Source organism: Hemiscyllium ocellatum, chromosome 14 (genome assembly GCF_020745735.1).
Source record: "Hemiscyllium ocellatum isolate sHemOce1 chromosome 14, sHemOce1.pat.X.cur, whole genome shotgun sequence".
Lineage (NCBI taxonomy): Eukaryota > Metazoa > Chordata > Chondrichthyes > Orectolobiformes > Hemiscylliidae > Hemiscyllium > Hemiscyllium ocellatum.
The window spans coordinates 74,731,366-74,753,091 of record NC_083414.1 but is presented as its reverse complement, the minus strand read 5'-3'; the positions used below and the strand labels follow the sequence as shown (position 1 = coordinate 74,753,091).

Sequence of the window (21,726 nt, the reverse complement as noted above, 5' to 3'; positions counted from 1 at the left end):
TAAAGAGATCAAAACATATGGGGAGAAAGTGGGAACAAAGTACTGAACAGGATGATCAGCCATGATAGTACCTTATGGCAGAGCCGGCTCACAGGGCTGAAGGCCTGATCTTGCACAAATGTAGCTGGAGTTGGTGAAACAGGGAGTTAGACCAAAGAGGCAGGAGGTGATCAGTCACTTTTCTCTCACGGCTGAGTACTTCTGTTCTTTATTATAAAAGTGAGGCAGTTTTTTGACACAGATATATGGCATGCAAAGAGTTCTGTTTTCACCCACTGACTTCAATTCATTGTTAAGCACATTATATTCCCTTTGTAAAATCTCTGCTCACTTATTTATCTATATTCCTTTGTACTCTCCTCTTATGTCCTCTTCTGAATTTTTATTAGATTCCCTACAGTGTAGAAACAGACCCTTCGGCCCAACAAGTCCACACTGACTCATTTCCCTACATTAACCCCTGACTAATGCACCTAATACTACAGGCCATTTAGCATGACCAATTCACCTGACCTGCACATCTTTTGGATTGTGGGAGGAAACCAGAGCACCTGGAGTAAACCCACGCAGACACAGGGAGAATGTGCAAACTCCACACAGACAGTTGCTTGAGGCCAGAACTGAACCCAGGTCCCTGGCGCTGTGAGGCAGAAGTGCTAACCACTGAGCCACCCGATAGAAATTGTCATCAGCAAACATAGCTGCTGTACCTTCAGTCCCTTCAAATAGATCACTTATATGAATTGGAAATGGTTGAGGCCACAGCACCGATCCCTATGGGAAGGTTGAGGGGTAAAGGGAGAGATGAGAGAGATGAAAGGAGGATGTAGAGGAATAAAGGAAGGGAATTGTGCTGACAATACTTACTCCACTTGCTCTGTAGGTGTACAGCACTTTTTCATGAATGACAAACCAGAGTTTCTTCCAATGTCTCTTGTTCCTCTTACACCTCTGGAGATATCCACTCATTGACACTCCCTCCGCTGAAGCTTCAACCTGACAACCACCAAATATCTCATTAGAAAAAGAAAGGCCAAGGATGGGGGATGAGTCAGTCTCACTCGCAGGGGAGAGGCCTCCCTTGGGGTCAACCTCATTCGCAGAAAGAGGTCTCCCTTGGGGTCAGTCTGACTAGAAAGGAGACGTCTCCCTCTGCGTCAGCCTCACCTGGGAGATAGGTGTACTGTATGACTGGCCTACCTCCTTCAGAGCCGTTGGAATCCTCTTCTGTTTGCGGAGGGAGGTTGTGTGGAAACTGTGAAACACTGACGAGAATGTAGTGCTTGGTGACTGAGCCAGTAATGATGGAGCCTTTTCACTCTCTGTTATTAATTCTGCAAAGATTCAAAAAGAATGTTCAAGTGAGGATTACATACAGGATGGTGAAGAAGGCGCTTGGCAGCTTGCCTTCATTGGACAGAGCACTCTGAGTTGGAACAATATATTATGGCTATCCACAAGGCCACATTTAGAGTACAGTCAGTTCTACTATAACACACGTTTCTTCAATGGGAATTGGCTGTAACACAATTGATGAATGTAAATCAATTTATTTGTAGAATGCAAACTTTCCTGTCTGGTATTGTTATTATGTGATTCCGGCCCGATTAGTTTAAATGTTGCTATTATGCGATTTTCTTCTAACGTGGAGTCACATGGGATAAGGTCTCCTTGCTAAATTCAACGTTTCGGGCATAAGCCCTTCTTCAGGCTGCCTGACCTGTTGCGCTTTTCCAGTAACACATTTTCAGCTCACATGATAAAAACTATCGTGTTACATCAGAACTGACTGAACTGTGTACAATTCTAGTTGCCCTGCTATAGAAAGAATGTTATTAAATGGGAAAGAGTGCAGAAAAGATTTACAAGGCTGTTATCAGAACTGGAGGGCTTATGTTAATAAGAAGAGGAGAGGCTGGGTCTTTTTTCCCTGGAGCATTGAGGCTGAGGAGTGACCTTATAGAGATTTAAAAAATCATGAAGGGGATGGATAAGGTAAATAGCAAAGGTCTTTTCCCCAGGTAGCAGAGTTCAAAACTAGAAAGTATCATTTTAAGGTGTGAGGAGAAAGTGTTAAAAGGGGCCAAGAGGGATCTTTTTCCATACAGGACGTTTTGCATTTCAAATGAACTGCCAGAGAAGTGGTAGATGCAGGCACAGGTCGATCTGCTATAATGCATGCTATGTTAATGCAAATTCACTATAATACAAGTGATAAACTGAGGGCACTGTTACTAAAATGTAAAGTTTTAAACGTGTATTGATTATCACGCAATTCCAACCCCATTACTTTAAATGGTGCTGTTATTACCCAATTTCCTTTAACCCATGAGAACTGAACTACCACATTATAGCAGAACTGACTGTTTAGTTACAACACTTAAAAGACATTTGCACAGGTACATGAATAAGAAAGGTTTAAGAGGGATATTGGCCAAACACAGCAAATGGGACTAGTTTAATTTGGGAAACCTGAGGCGACTGTCTGTGTAAAGTTTGTACATTCTCCCCATGTCTACATGTGTTTCCCCTGGCTGCTCTAGTTTGCTCCCACAGTCCAAAGATGTGCAGGCTAGCTGGATTAGCCATGCTAAATTGCCCATATTGTCCAGGGATGTGCAGGCAAGATGGATTAGCTATGGGAAATACAGGGCTACAGGGTAGGGAAGTGGGTCTGGGTGGGATGCTCTTTAGAGGGTCATTGTGGACCTGATGGGACAAATGGCCTGCTTCCACACTGTAGGGATTCTATGATTCCATGATTCTATCAGACCTTAAGATGTCAGGACACCTGGATAAATTGTTAAGGTGTCATATGGTATGTTATTAGTTGAAGAACAGAGTTAAAGAACAGGGAGGTTCTGCTGAAACTGTAAAAACAATGTTGCTTCTAGAATCCACCATTTTGTTATGATAGCATTGGAGGGCTGCTGAGGAGATTTACCAGGATGTTGCTTGGGCTGGAGAGTTTTGGTTATGAAGAGAGATTGGACAGACTGGGGTTGTTTTTCTTAGAGCAGAGGAGACCGAGAGCTGTTTGACATGTTTGAGCTGTTAAAAATTCTGAGAGACATAGATAGGGTTGACATGAAGAAACCTTTCCTTTTTTGGAGGATGAATGACCTAGGGAAATAGATTTAAGGTAAGGGACAGAAGGTTTTGAGATTTGAGGAAAAGCTTTCTCACCCAGAGGATGATTGGAATCTGGAACTCACTGCCTGTAAGGAAGGTGACACTCATAACATTGAAAACATATTCAGATATGACTTGCGATGCCCAGACATACAAGACTATGGGCCAAGTGCTGCAAAATTGGATCAGAATAGTTAGGTGATTATTTTTGTCTGGTGCAGTCCGAAGGGCGCTAATATGTGATATAGATCACTATCACTTTACGATACATTACTGACTGTATGTTCCTCAATTTAAGCATTTGCTGCAGTAAAATATGTTTACTCATACAATATTTAGTTCTATTGTTATTCACCTTAAATCAACATCATGTATTCTTTCTCTTTCTTTCCATAAACTCCAGCCAGACCCATTTCTGATTTTGAATACCTGTATCAAATCTCCCCTCAGCTCTTTCTTCTCACTTGAGAGAGGAGTTCAGAAGAATGAGGAGAGATCTCTTAGAAATACATGTTCTAATTTATAAATTCTAACAGGATTTGACAGAATAAACATTGGAAGGATGTTTCCATCAGCTGGGGAGTACACGCTAAGGATATATTTAGGACTGAGCTGAGGAGAAATGTCCTAACCCAGAGAGTGGGGAGCCTGTGGAATTCTCTGCTGCAGAAAACAATTGAGGCCAAAATATTGAATGTTTTCAAGAAGGATTTAGGGCTAACAGGATAAAGCGGTTTGGGGAGTAAGCAGGATGAGGGAACTGAGTTGGATGATTAATCATGATAATTTTGAATGGTTCAATGGGCTGAATGGCCTAATCCTCCATGTTTTTATGTTGAGAGAAAAGTTAGTTTGTCCAATCAGATGACATAACAGAAGTTCCTCATTGCTGGGAATGTTCTCATGAATCTCCTGTAATGTGTTACTATCCTTCTTGAAGTATGGCACCCAGAACTGGACAGAATGAAGAGCATTGAGCATATATTACACAATGTGTTAAACAGGCCTTGCATAATGTTGCATCCTCCCAGCTTCTGTTGCAGGACACCCTCACCCCTCCCACTTCTCAAGTAATTGGTCCTTCCCTCGATCCCATGTTATAGATACCGGTATTACCTTTCCTTTTCAGCTCCTTGTGGCACTGGTCACACACTCTGGCCATTCTTCCTTTCAGATACTTGAGTGGATACTTGTTTCTGGAACATGTTCGACATATAACCTGCAACAGGGCGGACCAGAGAGACAGTGAGTGCAATCAGACCTGCCTGTTATCTACAGTCCCACCTCCAGTCTTTCTGCTCCTCGGAATGTGTCATATCTCCCACTGCCACCTTCGCCCAAACTCCATGCTTAATTTCCTCCAATCTGGTGTCTGCCCCCACCACAATACAGAAATTATTCTTGTCAGTGTCACAAATTACATCCTGTGTAACTGACAAGGATAAACTTTCCCACTTTATCATTCTCAACCTATCTACAGCCTTTGATACAGTGAGCACACCAATTTGCTCAGCTCCTCTCTCCTGTTGTCCATCTAGGTGGGGCTGCTGCCATCCGGCTCCATATTTAAACATCTCATTGTAGCCAGAGAATCACCTAAAATGGCCCGACTTGCTGCTTCTGCATGTTTCTTATGCTCCCCCACGAAACCAGACTTGAACCCTAGCCGAACCTCAATGGCACATCTTTCAAAGGCAGAGTGTTCATGTCCACACATATGTTACTGACATCCAGTTCTACCTCCACCAACACCTCCATCAATCCTCATGTATCTGAATTGTTACCTACCTTGTCTGACATTCAATACCAGACAACTAAACTTTGCTAATCAAAACCACTGTCTTTGCTTTCTGCCACCAGCTTTGAACCTCTCCCTGAGAATGTGGGCGGCACGGTGGCACAGTGGTTAGCACTGCTGCCTCACAGCGCCTGAGACCCGGGTTCAATTCCCGACTCAGGCGACTGACTGTGTGGAGTTTGCACGTTCTCCCCGTGTCTGCGTGGGTTTCCTCCGGGTGCTCCGGTTTCCTCCCACAGTCCAAAGATGTGCGGGTCAGGTGAATTGGCCATGCTAAATTGCCCGTAGTGTTCGGTAAGGGGTAAATGTAGGGGTATGGGTGGGTTTCGCTTCGGCGGGTCGGTGTGGACTTGTTGGGCCGAAGGGCCTGTTTCCACACTGTAAGTCTAATCTAAGTCTAATCTAAAAAAAAACTGATCCAATGTGTCAAACAACTTAGAGTCAGAGAGACTTACAGCTGGCCTTCAGCCCATATTGTGTGCACCAGTCAAAACAGCCACCTAACTAATCTAATTCCATTCTCCATCACTTGACCCACAGTCCTGTATGCTTTGGATTCAAAAAAGTACATCTAAATACTTTTTCAATGTTATGAGAGTTTTTGCCTCTACCACTATTAAAGGCAACGAGTTCCAGGTTCTCACCACCCACTGGATGAAAATTTTGTTCCTCATAACTCCTTTTAAATCTTCTGCCCCTTATGTGGAATCGATGCACCATATTAATTGATCCCCCCCATCAAGGGGAAAAATTTCTTCCTGTCTACCCTGTGTCCCTCATATTTTATACATCTCAATCTCCTCTGCTCTGAGAAAAACAATCTCAGTTTGTCCATTCTCTCTTCATAACTGGAACTCTGCAGCCCAGGAAACGTCCTGGTATCATAGTGGGATCCCAAGCCGATTTCCAATCACATATTCACTCCATCACTCAGGCCACCTATTTCCAGTTGCACAACATTGCTCGACTTCATCCCATCTCAGCACATCGCCTGCTGAAAACTGCAATCCTGTTTTCATTACCTTCGGACTCAACTATACCAATGCATTTCTGGCTGGCCTCCCATATTTCGCTGTCTATAAACCTGAAGTCACCCGAAGTCTACAATGTGGGTCCTGACCCCTGCCAAATCGTGTTTCATAGAAATAGAGAAGATAAGAGCAGGAGAAGCCTGCTGTGCTATTCATCACAATCACGGCTGATCATCCAACTCAACAGCCTAACCCTGCTTTTCCCCATAACCTTTGAACACGTTCACTCCTAGTGCTATATCTAGCTGCCTCTTGAACACACTCAATGTTTTGGCATGAACTGCTTTGTGTGGTTTCCGCAGGATTTCCACAGGCTTACCACTCTTTGGGTGAAGAAATGCTTCCTCATTTCCATCCGAAATGCTCCACCACAAATTCTCACCTCTGCTTCTGGATGCATCCACTATCAGGAACATCCTCCCTGCATCTACCTGTCTAGTCCTATTAGAGTTTTATAAGTTTCAATAAGATCTCCCTCTTACTCATCTGAACTCCAACAAAAACAATTCTAACCTAGTCAATCTCTCCTCATGTGTCAGTCCCGCCATCTCTGCAATCAGCCTGGGAAACCTTCACTGCACTCCCTTGAGATCCTGATCACCCCTGTGTTACTGACCTACACTGACAATTTGTCAAGCAACACTCCTTCATGTTTCCAAATTTCTTCAAGATCTTGCCCTCTGTATTTCTGCAACTTCCTCCAGCTCCACTTTCTCTGATATATTTGTGCTGCTCTAGATAAGGCCTCGTGTGCACCCCTGAATTTAATCACTTCCACTCTGATCACTACAAATCTTTATGACATTGTCTAGGTCCCGAGTTTCCTCTTTAGCCAACTTGTGGTTGCCTGACCAAACATTGCCTTTCAAAGAAAAGTGCTGCAGATGCTGATGATTGGAAATAAAAGCAGAATGACTGGAGCAACTCAGCAGGTCTGGCAGTATCTGGGAGAGAGAAAAACAAAGTTTGTGTTTGAAGAACATGCCATTTGAAGAAGAGTCATAATGGAATTGATGTGCCAATTTTAGTTCTCTCTCCGCAGATGCTGCCAGACCTGCTGAGTTTCTTCAGCACTTTGTTTTCATTTCCAACATCCCCTTCGATGGTTTCCATGTCAGATTCCACTTGATTATTCCAATGAATCATCTTGCTTTATTTCACTACGTTAAAGTCACTATATAAATGCATTCAGTCGCTGTGAGTGGGTTCTGATAGGACAATGTCAATGAAAGGGTAGATTCACCTTTCCACATGCATGGCAGTGTTGACGTCTCCATGTCAGCGAGAAGTCACTTGAGCAGATCATACACATCCCCACTCGGGAGTCAGGAATCAGCATTGGTGGCTTGGCACCTAGACCACTGTCTGTCTTCTCCGAGGATAGCTGGACAGAGGACAGCGAGAGAGAGCCATTAAATTCATAAAGATCCTGTTAGATTAAAGTGTACAGTGAGCACAGAGGCTGTAACTTTAAACTAGCTCAGAGTCCAGGCCGCAGTCCTATCCCATCATCAAGAATGTGTATATCTGTTTCTTCTAGAGGTGTGAGTGATTTTTCACTTCAGTAGAAAAATTGGTCCCATATTTTAACCATGTTGTCTTTGCCTTGGCTCATTTCTTCTAATTTGCAATTTAGGACAGGATCTATGGGATTTGATGGTCCAATCTGGAGGAGTTGAATCTCAGAGATGTGACAGGACATCTACTAAGGATACACAAGTCAGGTCTTGTCTTTTGCCATCGGTTCTCTGCTTCTGCATTATTTTCTGTCATTCCTGGTTCCCTTGGAGAAAAGGTCAGGACTATCAATCCTCCATCAAATAGGAACTATGCAGCAATCACTCACCAACTGTGTCAGCACACTGTCATACTTCTGCACATCTCTTATAAGAGCTGCTACATTACCAGATCTTACTGTGTGAGAGTCAACTGTTTACCAGCAAATGCTTAGCATACCTGGAGGTTTCTTGTACAGCACTGAAGGACTACCAGAGGATCCTTCTTCCTAGAGGTTATTTCCACACCACACACACAAAAAATAGGAACATAGGAGACAGAATAGGCCATTCTACCCATCAGTCAATGAGATCATGCCTGATCTTGGGTTACAACTCCACTTTCCTGCCCACTCTCTATATCCATTGAGTTCCTGAGAGACCAAACATCTTCTCATACCAGCTTTAAATATGGAGACTCCACAACGGTCCAGGGTACAGAATTACTCTGAACTCTTTGAACTTATTTTAGCTCCTAAATGATCAGTCCCTAATCCCTGTGTGGAAGATAATATCATCAGATGGTTGAGATGGAGACTGAGAAACTGGAAGAATGGAATGGAGTCCTTGCAGGAAGCAGTGTGTGAGGAAATGTTCTGGTGAAGAGTCACAGGACTTGAAATACTCACTTGGCATTCTTCCCGAGATGCTGCCAAATTCACCCACAGTTCTCCTTGAACGGAAATAAAACAATGAAGTTGTGCAAAGTGACACCAAACTCAGCCAGGTGAAGGAGAGTCGTATTGGCCTGTGCAGGCCTCTTTTTCCAGGAAGTAAGGAAGAATATCCAGAATGTCGTTATGGGGAGTGGACTTGTGGAGGAATTGCATGCTGAAGAGGAGGGCACTAGGATTAGGAAACCTGTGGTTTGAGAGAAGCTGGATAAGCTCGGTGTGATTTCTTGGAGCAGAGAAAGTTGAGAGAGGTGACTGATGGAGGTGTATAGATCATAACGGGCATGGACAACAGCTGTTCCCCTAGTTAAAGCGCTAATGTTTAGGAGGCATAATTTTTATAGCGAAAGGCAGGAGATTTAGAGGGGATTTAAAGAAGAAGATTTTCAGCCAAAGAATGTTCTGAGATACACTGCCTGGGAGGCTAACTGAGGCGAGAAACCTCACAACTTTTAAAAGGTACTTGGATGAGTATGTGAAGTGTCATAATATTCAAGGTGAAGGCAAGGGGCTAGTGCAGGAAAGTGGGACGAGTCAGGTAGTAGTATATTTTTGGCAATAAAGACTTGATGGGTCAAAGGATTTCGTCTGTACTCCTTCACCTTACCTATGTTCCTCATGACTTTAGAAAGCTCTATAGGGTCAGCCTCCAATATTCATGGAAAAAAGCCCCAGACTATCCAGCATCTCTTTATAACTCAAACCTTACAGTCCCAGTAACATCCTTGTAAATTTTCTCTGCACCCTTTCCAGTTTAATAACATATTTCCTATAACAGGGTGACCAGATTTGTACACAGTACTCTAAATGCGGCCTCATCAATGTCTTGTACAGCAGATCCTTTGGCCTAACCCGTCCATGCTGACCAAGTTACTCAAACTGAACTAGTCCCATTTGCCTGCTTTTGGCCCATATCCCTTTAAACCTTTCTCATCCATGTCTGTTTTTGGATTCTTCATTGTCATGGAACTTTCGAAATATCTCATAAATGTTGTCATTGTACCTGCCCCTACCATGTCCTCCAGCAGGTTGTTTCATACACCCCTCTGCACCATCCTCAGTGTGAAAGAGTTGCCTCTCAGGTCCACTTATATGACTCTGCAAGTGCAGGCATAGGTGAGATGGAGGGGTCCAAGTGAGAGAGTAGCTTTGGATATGGTTGAAATGGTCTACAGAACATAGAAGATTACCGCGTAGTGCAGGCCCTTCGGCCCTCGATGTTATGTCGACCTGTGGAACCAATCTGAGGCCCATCTAACCTACACAATTCGATTCTCATCCATATGTTTATCCAATGACCATTTAAATGCCCTTAAAGTTGGCAAGTCTAATACTGTTGCAGGCAGTGCGTTCCACGCCCCTACTATTCTCTGAGTAAGGATACTACCTCTGACATCTGTCCTATATCTATCAGTCCTCAACTTAAAGCTATGTCCCCTTGCGCTAGCCATCATCAGCTAAGGAAAAAGGGTCTCACTGTCCACACCATCTAACCCTCTGATTATTTTATCTGTCTCCTTAAGTCACCTCTCAAACTTCTCTCTAATGAAGACAACTTCAATTCCCTCAGCCTTTCCTCCATACCAGGAAACATCCAAGTAAATCACCTCTGAACCCTTTCCAAACCTTCCACATCTTCACACAATGCGGTGACTAGAACTGTACACAATACTCCAAGTGCGGCTACACCAGAGTTTTGTACAGCTGCAACAGGAACGCAGACTACTGGGCTAATGGTAAGATTCTTGGCAACGTTGGTGAGCAGAGAGATCTCACTGTCCATGTACATAGATCCCTGAAAGTTGCCACCTAGGTTGATAGGGTTGTTAAGAAGGCATACAGTGTGTTGGCTTTAACTGGTAGAGGGATTGAGTTTCAGAATTGTGAGGTTACGCAGATCTCTCTGCTCATCTACATTGCCAAGAATCGTACCATTAGCCTAGTAGTCTGCATTCCTGTTTATCCTTTCAAAGGAGGTAGTTTCTTTACTCAGACAATAGTAAGGGCATGGAATGCATTGGGCATTGAAATGATCATTGGATAGACATATGGAAGAAAATGGAATAGTGTAGGTTAGATGGGTTTCAGATTGGTTTCACAGGTGGGTGCAACATCAAGGGCCAAAGGACCTGTACTGCACTGTAATGTTCTATGTTCTAATACAGAATATAGTGTTACAGCTGCAGAGAAAGTTCATATTCTGTGTGTTTTTGAACAACCTAATTTTTGCCCACATTATAACACATTTGGCATCTTGTCGCTCTGCTGTATCTCTTGGAAGCCTCTCTGTGACCTACTCTCAAGTTATTTTCCACCAAGCTTAAAATTCTCAGCAAATACATCTAGGGGAGGTGGTGGCAGTGTTATAAAGTCTTTGGATAAATTCAGAAGTCCTGGCTAACACTCAAAGTTCAAATCCTGCCATGGCTGCAAGTAGAAGTTAGTTTATAAAGCTCAATATGAAACTAATCTCTGTGATGGAAAAGCACAGCAGATCAGACAGCATCTGAGGAACAGGAGGATTGACATTTCAGGCACAATGATGTCCGAAACATTGATTCTCCTGCTCCTCGGAAGCTGCCTGACCTGCTGCGCTTTTCCAGCACCACACTCTCGACTCTGATCTCCAGCATCTGCAGTCCTCACTTTCTCCTAATCTCTGGAATGGTTAACATAACAGCTATAATTAATTGTTCATAAAAACCCATCTCAAATTATGAATTTCTTTGAGGAGAGAAATCTTCCATCCCTACTTTGTTGGCCTATGTGTGACTCCAGCCCTACAGCAACATGGATGACTCTTACCTGTGCTCTGAAATCACAAAAGATGCCACTCAGTTTGAGGGCCATTTGAGATGGACAATGTTCTATGACCCATTGGTCTTGCCAGGAATGGCAATTTTAGATTGAGGAATAAATAAAAATCATTCTGTTTCTTTGCCTCAGACAATGAGATGTTTGCTAGAACTACAATCTGTATTAACACTGGGATGCATTGATGAGAGAGCTCTCTATTGTAACACTGACCTCAGCATTCCCTCTCAGGCTCAAGAATGTCTGTGACCTCTGATAATCATCCACTGCTCTGCTGATATCAGCCAGCCATTCATCACGCTCTGTTGAGGAGCTGACAAAAAAAAGTTAGATTAGTCATGATTGACTAAATAAAAAGAATTACTGACATCAAATTGGATACACACCGCAATTGTTTCAACTAAACACAGCCATTCATTTCTTAGAACAGATTAAACTTGCCTGGTTTAAGCAAAACCTGGCAGTGAATTGTCAATCATTATCAACCATTGGATTTTGTTTGGCAAAATCTCTATCAATCAACTTCCATTTTCTAATCAATCAGCATTCTCTCGGCTTATAGTGTAAATATTGGATTTTCTCTTTATTGGCAATTTTCTTGATGTGTGCAAGACAAAATGTTTTCGAAAAATATGTCTTTTTCAATAATACCAAAGTACTATACTACCAAACATCTAGTTGAGACTAATTTATGGTAATCTACATACCAATTACTTTAAAAGTGTAAAAACCAACAGGGATAAACTGAAAGAAAAAGCAACAGTCAGAATAAAAGACGACTAAAGATGAAAGATAAGTGGAGTATCATTTAGGTGAAATAATTAGAAATGTTAGTAGGTCCCTACTGGTGCCCAGCATGACCATCTGCACAGGAAGAGTTCCAAGCTGCAGAAACCTGAGCTCTGGGCTTTAGAGCTGCAGTGGAGGCTGGAGATTCTGTGGCACATCCACAAGGCTGAGAGGCATATGGGCAGCATGTTTAGAGAGGTGAAGGAACAGGAGGGTAAAAAGGAATGGGTGACCACCAGGCAATCACAGAAAAATAGGCAACTAGTGCAGGCATCCCCTTGGTCCCCTTATAAAATCAGTTTTCCAATTTGGAAGCTGAGGAACTTTCTGGTTCCTCAAGGGAGTGCAGATAGAGCTGGGCCTCTGGCATCATGAGTGGTAAGACCATAAGACATAGGAGGGGAAGTAAGGCCATTCGGTCCATCGAGTCTACTCCACCATTCAATCATGGCTGATAGGCATTTCAACTCCACTTACCCGCATTCTCCCCATGGCCCTTAATTCCTTGTGACATCAAGAATTTATCAATCTCTGCCTTGAAGACATTTAGCGTCCCGGCCTCCACTGCACTCTGTGGCAATGAATTCCACAGGCCCACCACTCTCTGGCTGAAGAAATGTCTCCGCATTTCTGTTCTGAATTGACCCCCTCTAATTCTCAGGCTGTGTCCACGGGTCCTAGTCTCCTCGCCTAATGGAAACAATTTCCTAGCGTCCACCCTTTCCAAGCCATGTGTTATCTTGTAAGTTTCTATTAGATCTCCCCTTAATCTTCTAAACTCCAATGAATACAATCCCAGGATCCTCAGCCGTTCCTCATATATTAGACCTACCATTCCAGGGATCATGTGAATCTCCGCTGGACATGCTCCAGTGTCAGTATGTCCTTCCTGAGGTGTGGGAACCAAAACTGGACACAGTACTCCAAATGGGGCCTAACCAGAGCTTTATAAAGTCTCAGTAGCACAACAGTGCTTTTATGTTCCAACCCTCTTGAAATAAATGACAACATTGCATTCGCTTTCTTGTCTGACTGCACAGGAGAAAGAATAAACCAGGAGTGATAGTGATAGGTGATCCATTAGTTGGGGGAACAAACAGGCATTTCTGCAGCCACACATGAGACTCCAGGATGGTGTGTTCCTCCCTGGTGCCAGTATCAATGCATTCACTAAGCAGCTGCAGGGCATCCTGAAGCAGGAGGAGAGGATGATCAGGCAGAGGGTGTGGTGCACATTGGTATTAAAAATACAGGTAGACCAAGGGATGAGATCTCGCATCAAGACTTCAGGGTGCTAGGCAGTAGATTAAAAAAACAGGACCTCCTAGTGCCATTTGCCAACAAGTACAGAAATAGAAGAGGGAAGATAAATGCGTGGCAAAAGAGTTGATGCAGGAGGCAGGGTTTTAGATTTCTGGGCCCTTGGGATTGTTTCTGAGGAAGGTGGCACCTCCACAAGTAGGTCAGTCTGCTCTAAACCAGAATGGGACCATATATCTTTGTGGGAGGGTTTGCTAGTGCTGTTGGCAGGAGTTTAAACTAGTTCAGTAGATACAAAGAACACAGTGCCATTAGTTCAATAGTAAAATCATATAACATTTTGATGGAACTGAGCCAAAAGTAGTAGGCCATGTGGTATCTCAAAGGAGTAAGGCGAGGCTGGATGGGCTCTACTTGAAAACACATCTGCCTTACCTCTAATACACAGTTAAGGGTGTGGATCGCCATCACAGAGACTTGGTTGAGGGAGAGTTAGAGTCAAAAAGTGTGGTGCTGATAAAGCACAGCCAATCAGACAGCATCTAAGGAGCAGGAGAGTCAATGTTTCAAGCATAAGCTCTTTATCAGGATGATGATCACATTCCTGATGTAGACCTAATGCTCGAAATTTCAACACTCCTGATCCTCGGATGCTGCCTGACTCTGTGCTTTTCCAGCACCACACTTTTTGATTCTAATCTCCAGCATCTGCAGTCCTCAATTTCTCCTGAGGGAAGAATAGGACTGGCAACTCAATATTCCAGATATAGGATCTTCAGGCAGGATGTGGAAAGGAGAGATGGTATCAGATGATTAATTAAGGAGTCAATTACTTCAGTAAAGAGCGATGATATCTTGGAAGGGTCTTCAAATGAGGCTTTGTGGATACAGTTTCAGAATTAAAATGGAGGTAGTCACACCGTGTATCATAACAATACAATTGAGGAACAGATATGTAATATAGTCTGTTGACTGAGGTGTCCAAAAATAACAATAAGATAAATATATTACATTTACAGACTCAGAGTGCCATACAGCATGGAAACAGATCCTTCAATACAACTAGTCCATGCTAACCATAATCCTAAACTAAATAGTCCCACCTGCCTGTTCCTGGCCCACATCCCTTTAAACCTTTCATGCATTTATCCAAATCCACTACTTCATCAGGAAGTTCATTCCAAATGAGAAACCACTCACTCTGTGAAAAAGATTGCCCCTCATGTCTTTTGTAAATCTCTCTCCTCTCAACTTAAAAATGTGCCCTCTCGTCTTGAAATTAGGAGAAAGACAACTATCATTAACTCTATTTATAGCACTCATTATTTTATATATTTTAAAAGCTCGCCTCTCAACTTCCTATCCAGCCATTTTGTTATAAGTCAAACCTTACATACCAAGCAACACCCTAGAATGATGTCATGACTGAGGGAACTTAGATACAAGCAAAGAGTAGAGAGATTGGGCTTACTCTTCTTGGAACAGTGAAGATTAACCTTATCAGAGCATTCAAAATTATGAACAATTATGACAGGATAAAGGATATTCTATTTCCACTAGTTGGTATATCAGTAACTAGGGGATCCCAACTTCAGGACTGTCAGCAAGGGAGCTAGGATTGAGATGAGGAGAAACTTATTTCCTCAGAGTTGCTAGGATTTGGAATGCACAGCCTGGGAGAGTGGTGAAGGTAAGTTCCACACTTGGTTTCAAAAGCGAGCTGGATACATATTCGAAAGGGATTAAGTTAGACAGCTACGAAGGTAGGGCTGGAGAGTGGGACTGGACGAGTAGCTCTTCTGGGAGTCAGTACAGACATGATGGGTTGATAAGCCTCCTTCTTCCCATAAAATTCTATGATTCGAGGATTTCTACTACCCCAATATTAATTGGGAGAATCATGGTTTAAAGGAATGAGAGGGGGCGGATTTCTTGACATGTGTACATGAGAGCTTTTTAGATCAACATGTAGAGGGTTATACAAGGGCAGTGCAATGCTGGACCGAATTCTGGTGTACAAAGCCAGACAGGTGTTTGAGGTAGCAATGGAACAGTATTTTTGTGATAGTGATCACAACACCATACATTTGAAGTTTGATATGGATAAGGAAGAAGATGGTCTGTAAAAGGCTTTTAGATTGAGGTAAGGCAACTTTTATTAAAATAAGGCAGGATCTGGCCAAAGTAGACTGAAAACAATGACTTGAGGGTAAATGTACAGAACAGTGGGAGGTATTCAAAAATGGGACTGGGAGAATACAGACCCAACATGTTCCCTTAGAGTGAAATGTAGGAGCAATAGAGAACAGTGCACGGCACGGTGGCACAGTGGTTAGCACTGCTTCCTCACAGCGCCAGAGACCCGGGTTCAATTCCCGCCTCAGGCGACTGTCTGTGTGGAGTTTGCACATTCTCCCCGTGTCTGTGTGGGCTTCCTCCAGGTGCTCCGGTTTCCTCCCACAGTCCAAAAATGTGCAGGTTAGATGAATTTGCCATGCTAAACTGTTAGGTGAAGGGGTAAATGTAGGGGAATGGGTTTGGTGGGTTGCACTTCAGAGGGTCAGTGTGGACTTGTTGGGTCTTGGGCCTGTTTCCACACTGCAAGTAGTCTAATCTAACTCTGGATGTTTAGTAATATTTAGAACTGGATAAAATGGAAAAGAAATGTATAACAGGAACAAAGAGAGCAATTTAAAAAAAAACAAGTGGAATATAAAAAGTGTAGGGGGAAGCATTAAAAAAACAATTAAGAGAGCGAAGAGTGGACATGAAAAGTCAGAGAGAATCCCAAGATACTCTACATGTATATCAAAGGGAAGAGAATAACCAGGGAAAGAGTAAGATCCATCAGGGACCAAGGGGGAGATCTGTGCTTGGAGTCAGATGACATTGATTGTGTGTTAAATGAATACTTCACGATGGTTGTATGTTAAATGAATTCTTCCAAATCCTACACATCTTCATGCACAAGAAGGATGTTGCAAGTACAGAATTCAGGAAAATGGACTGTGTGGTCCTTGAGTATTTTGATACGAGTCAGGATGTATTAGAGATTTAGGCGGGTTCTAAAGTGGACAAACCCCAGGTTAGGATGTGTAGTTTCCCAGGTTGCTCTGGGAGATGAGGGAAGAAATCACATGGGCCCTGATCCAAATCTTCAAATTGTTTCCAGCCAAAGGAGAGCTGCCAGGTGACTGAAAGCCAGCTCACGTGGTTCTACTTTTAAAACAAATGTGGCAGAGATAGATCAGCAAATGATATACCACTGAGTCTGACAACAGTGGTAGGGAAACTACTGGAGAAAATTCTGAAGGGGAAAATTTAGAGAGGCAAGGTTTGATCAAGAGTAGTCAGGATGGCATTATCAGAGGAAGATCATGCCTAACAAATCTGGTGGAATGTTTCAAAGAGGTGACTCAATGTTTAAATGAGGACAGTGCAGCTGACATAGTTCATATGGATTTCAGCAAGGCCTTTGACAAGATCCCATATGGGAAACTGATTTAAAAAAAAGGTGATCCAGAGTAACTTGGCAATTCAGATTCAAAATTGGCTCCATGCCAGGAGGTGAATGCTGGAATAATTCTCAATTGGAATACCCTTGCTTCATGTTTAACATTACATTTTAATGACAGTGACCGGGTTAGCATGTAAATCCAGTTTGATTACTCTGTCATGATGCTGCAAGTACCTTGCCCTGTACAACTTAGTTACATAATACCTGGCACAGAGTGTGATGGAGCCTCGCACACTCTGGATCCTCAGCAACAGCTCAGAGTCTTCGACAGACAATCTGCTCACCTGCCAATATAACAAACAAGGGAATCAGAGCTTTACAGCATACATTTTGAACAATCTTCCAGTGACATCACCCACCCAAAGCACTCTTCAGAGGGAAATATCAGGGAAAACCTGTGACTGACACACATTGGTCTCACTCATCTTATCCCCTTCAGAGTGAATAAGAATGTTCATTCCACGTATTACTGATTTTTTTCCCCCCAATTTCTCTAGTCAGATTCCAAACTAGCTTCCCTTTCCCAATAAAATCCAACCCATCTCTCCCCAACTTGTCATCCAAATCCCAACATCACCACATCCTTCCAGCTATCACCATACTCCATACTGTCTTTATATACAGCCCACTTCCTCAACTTCAGTGTACATCTTGTTTACCAAGGGTTCATACCATCTCATTTGCAAACTTGATTTAATATTCCAATGAAGCATGAAGACGTTTGAGAGATTTAGCATTATTTTCAGCACCAAATGCGGAAATTCAGATCATCAAATTCCTGTCAGCAGCCCGCTGAACATTTCGGTCAGTTTGACTGCTCTCTGCTCAGTCTCCCAACTTTCAGTTTAAAACATTGATCATTTACTATTCCACTACCACAATAATACAATTTGCAAAAAAAACCCAATCATAACAATTTGAGTTCACAATATTCACTGGTATTCTGGGAACAAATCTGAAAGGGATGTCTAGTTTGGTTATCCTCTGTGAGACCAAAAAAGCAAGGTGATGCATGTGGTATCAGATCTAAGTGGAAAAGCTGATGTAATATACAGTAGCGCCTCGACATACGAACGACCCCGTTCACGGACAGGATTGTGCATAAAATTTTGTTTCAACATACGTATAAAATTCAAGGTACGAACAAAGATACAAGCGCAAAAAGCCTGTGTTGGACGATGTGGTTTCATTGTTCTGCTTTTCTATGCGCTTGTTGAACGCAACAGCTCTCGGACCCCGCGTGATCTAATTCAGTTCGTCTTTGGCGCGTGCGCTGTGAACGCTATCCGAACAATGGGAAAAATGGATTCCGTTCACGAACTTCAGTTTCGTGAACCATGTCCCGGAACAGATTAAGTTTGTAAGTTGAGGCGCTACTGTATTTCCCAGTCTGGAGCTCTGGGTCAGCTTTCAGCTCCAACTTTTGGAGCTTTGCCTAGGCTGCAGTTAGATTTAGTTGAATTGCTGTTCATGCTCTCAGGGATGCTGCAAGTCAGGGATTTCTGCTACGAGAAACATAAATTGTTGGAGAAATTCAGCAGGTCTGGCAGTATCTCTGGAGAGAAAGCAGAGTTCATGATTTGAGTCTAATGACCCTTCTTCAGAACAGGGATCACTGCTGTTAGACCATAAGAAATAGGAAAAGGAGAAGGCCATTCGGCCCCTTGGGCCTGATCTGCCATTCAAGAGAATCATGACTGATTTGACATTCCTCACATCCACTTTCCTGCCCTTTCACTCAAAACCCTGGATTTCCTTACTAATCAATAGTCTATCTCAGCCTTAAATACACACACAAAACTCTGTGTTCTGAAGTCCCAAAGACTCACAACCCTCTGACAGAAGAAATTACTCCTAATTTCAGTCTTAAATTGGTGCCCTTTTATTCTCAGACTCTGCCCTCTGGTGATAGACTCTCCCATGAATCCTCTCATGGTAAATCCTCTCAGCATTTACACTGCCGCGTCCCTTAAGAATCCTATCTGTTTCAATGAGATCATCTCTCATTCTTCTATACTCCAATGAGTAGAGTCCAAACCTGTTTATTCCTTGTTCATAAGACACACTAGTTTTAGCTCACTGATTATAGTATAAAAAGTTAAGTCCGATTGTTTAATATATTAATGAGACAAAGTATCATGATGTCATGCAATATCACATAAATGTGATCTCTTTTCACAAGGGTGAAGCCACTGTAAAATGTTCCTTCAGAAAGTTAATGTTTCTCTTACCATTATGCTCTCTAAATATTCTGTACCAGATCAAGAATATTAAACGGTGGCAGCAAGTGGGATAACAACATGGAAAGTCTTTGGTATCACTGGAACACTTCGAGGTGGTCACAAATTCTGAGTAGCCAAATTGTGCAACAAAGGTTGGCCAGATATTACATCAATGGCAGACAAACTAAGGCTAGGAACCAAGATTGATAAGTGCTTCAGGATGACAGGGCGAAGAACCACATTCCAAAATGACAGACGGTGCAGTTTGTTAATTTTAGGGTGGCCATAAAAGAGTGTACATCAACTGCCCTAGCTGATACCAGGTGCAAAAACTGTTTTGCCAAACACCATTTTTGCAAGAAGTATCACTTCCAAGTTATGTGTTGCTAAAAGAGGCATAATCCAGGTACCAAAAAGTGTGGTGCTGGAAAAACACAGCCAGGCAGGCAGCATCCGAGGAGCAGGAGAGTTGACATTGCGAGCATACGCCCTTCATCAGGAACGAGGGGGTGGCCCAAGAGGGCTGAGAAATAAATAGGAGGGAATGGGGCTGGGGGAAAGGTGGCTGGGAATATGAAAGATGGGACGGTATTGGTGACTGGTCAGAATGGTTCTGTTTAAGTTAGTAGCAGGTGAAGCTGTTCTGGTTCTGAACCATGGTAGGAAATAGTTTGTTTCAGTCATCATGCAAAATATAACATTGACTGGGAGGTGTAGAACTCATGGTCACAAGACAACTGAATGCATCTCTTCAATATTAGAGAGAGAGAGAGAGAGAGAGAGAGAGAGAAATCAGTGAAACCTTATAAGCAACTCTAAACCAGAGTTGTTCAGTTTAAAGCTGGGACTTTGGTACTAATTTACATCTGCTTTACAAAGAGAACCAACTCTCAGAGCTGAATTTTCGTAGCCATCAATGGGACTAGGAAAGCTGATAAGAGCATACCACAACACTCCTGAATGAAGCCAGTCAGTTTGTTTCACACACAGAGAAGTTTCTCATTCAAAAGGAAGGTGACTGAAACAAAAAGCTGGTGTTTGGAGTTGTTCTCAAAACCAAAACTCAATGGATCTGTCAGAATCCGGGTGTGGGCCTTACACTTTTGAAAAAAACAATTGTTTGTGAAGTTCACCTGATTTGTCTGTGGATGAGAGATTCTTTGCAATTCAATCTTCACAAAGTGAGTTGCAATTTGTAATTTCTAGAAACTTAATCTCTTTATTAAGTTGTTCAAAGTTTTCATTACACCATTTGGGCAGTTTAGATTGAATAAATTCCTTTTCAGCATCGCATCTGACCAGAAAGAGAGTGGACAATGTCAAGTATTTTGGAAAACTTCATTGAAGTTTTGTGACACATGGATAATTTCCTGATCTATGGAATCACTCAAACAGAGCATGACACCAGAATGTAAGCCCTGTGATTTTACAACAATAACAACAAGCAGGACTTACACATCAACAAATATGATGTATCACAAGTATCACAGCTCACGGTCAAGTCCTTTGGGCATATGGTAAGTACATATTATGTCAGAGGTGATACACAAAACAGAAAGCAATCAAGGGGTTTTCAGCATCTCAGAACATGACTGAGCTCCAAGGTACATGAGAGCAGTAAACCAAATCAGAAAGCGCTTGCTCAAACTGTTCCCAATCGTAAAAAAGAACAAGATCACAAGGTTTAAAGTGATAGGCAAAAGAAGTAAAGATCAAGTTTAAAAAAAAAGTATCGTGAAGCAATTAGTTAGTGTATGGAATGCACTGCCTGGAACAGTGTTGGAAGTAAGTTCAATTCAAGACAGCATTGATTGATTGTATGGATAAAAATATGCTGCAAGGGGTGTGTGGTAAAGGAGAAAGTGAGGACTGCAGATGCTGGAGATCAGAGCTGAAAGTGTGTTACTGGAAAAGCGCAGCAGGTCAGGCAGCATCCAAGGAGCAGGAGAGTCGACGTTTCGGGCATAAGCCCTTCTTCAGAAAGTGTGTCGTAAAGGTCAAGATTATATGATGGTATTCATTTAATGAGCCTGTACAGGCACGATGGGCCAAATTGGTTCCTCGTGTGATTCTGCAAATCTAGCTGTCACCAATGGGCCATTACATATCAGATACTATATAGTACTGGGATGAAGATTAAATCAAAGAAATGGTGCTATCATAGACATTTGAGCCAGAGTTACCTAGGATCACTCTCTCGGCGGACCAAGTAACGGCTGTCTGGTGGTGTTTTTTAAGTCGCGGGGTAAGTCCAGTTCGTGTTTTTTTTCAAACAGCTAAAAGTTTTAAAGTGTTTTTTTTAAGCGCCTAGCGGACCCGGAAGCTGGTGCCGCGCTAGGTTACCTGGGTAGGGTTTTTTTCTTATAAGCGCGCAGGCGAGGAACCCGAGGCACTACAGGGGTAGAGCCTCCCACCCGCCCTCGTCCTCTAACCTAATAAGACCCGTTGTGGCAAGCAGGTAAGTGCTGCATTTTGCTTGTTTGTTTCTTTAGATTTAGTTTTAAAGCTTACTTTTTAGAGGGATGGCAGTGCAGGCAGTGCAATGTTCCTCTTGCAACATGTATGAGGTGAGGGAAGCCATTAGCATCCCTGCTGATTACACTTGCAAGAAGTGCATCCATCTCCAGCTCCTCCAAGACCGTGTTAGGGAACTGGAGCTGGAGTTGGATGAACTGCGGATCATTCGGGAGGCAGAGGTGGTCATAGATCAGAGC

The 21,726-nt window shown here is 42.8% G+C and overlaps 1 protein-coding gene across 1 annotated transcript in view; it reads right to left on the bottom strand.

Moving 5' to 3' along the window:
• Positions 1–21,726, bottom strand: part of fgd5a (FYVE, RhoGEF and PH domain containing 5a) — a 155,610-nt gene that overhangs the window by 14,011 nt on the left and 119,873 nt on the right. The window contains exons 13-18 of the mRNA XM_060835264.1: positions 16,995–17,074; positions 11,438–11,537; positions 7,205–7,345; positions 4,249–4,351; positions 1,201–1,334; positions 868–996 (exon numbers count right to left, since the gene is read on the bottom strand). Of these exons, the coding sequence (XP_060691247.1) occupies positions 868–996; positions 1,201–1,334; positions 4,249–4,351; positions 7,205–7,345; positions 11,438–11,537; positions 16,995–17,074 (687 nt within the window). The remainder of the gene's footprint in view (positions 1–867; positions 997–1,200; positions 1,335–4,248; positions 4,352–7,204; positions 7,346–11,437; positions 11,538–16,994; positions 17,075–21,726) is intronic.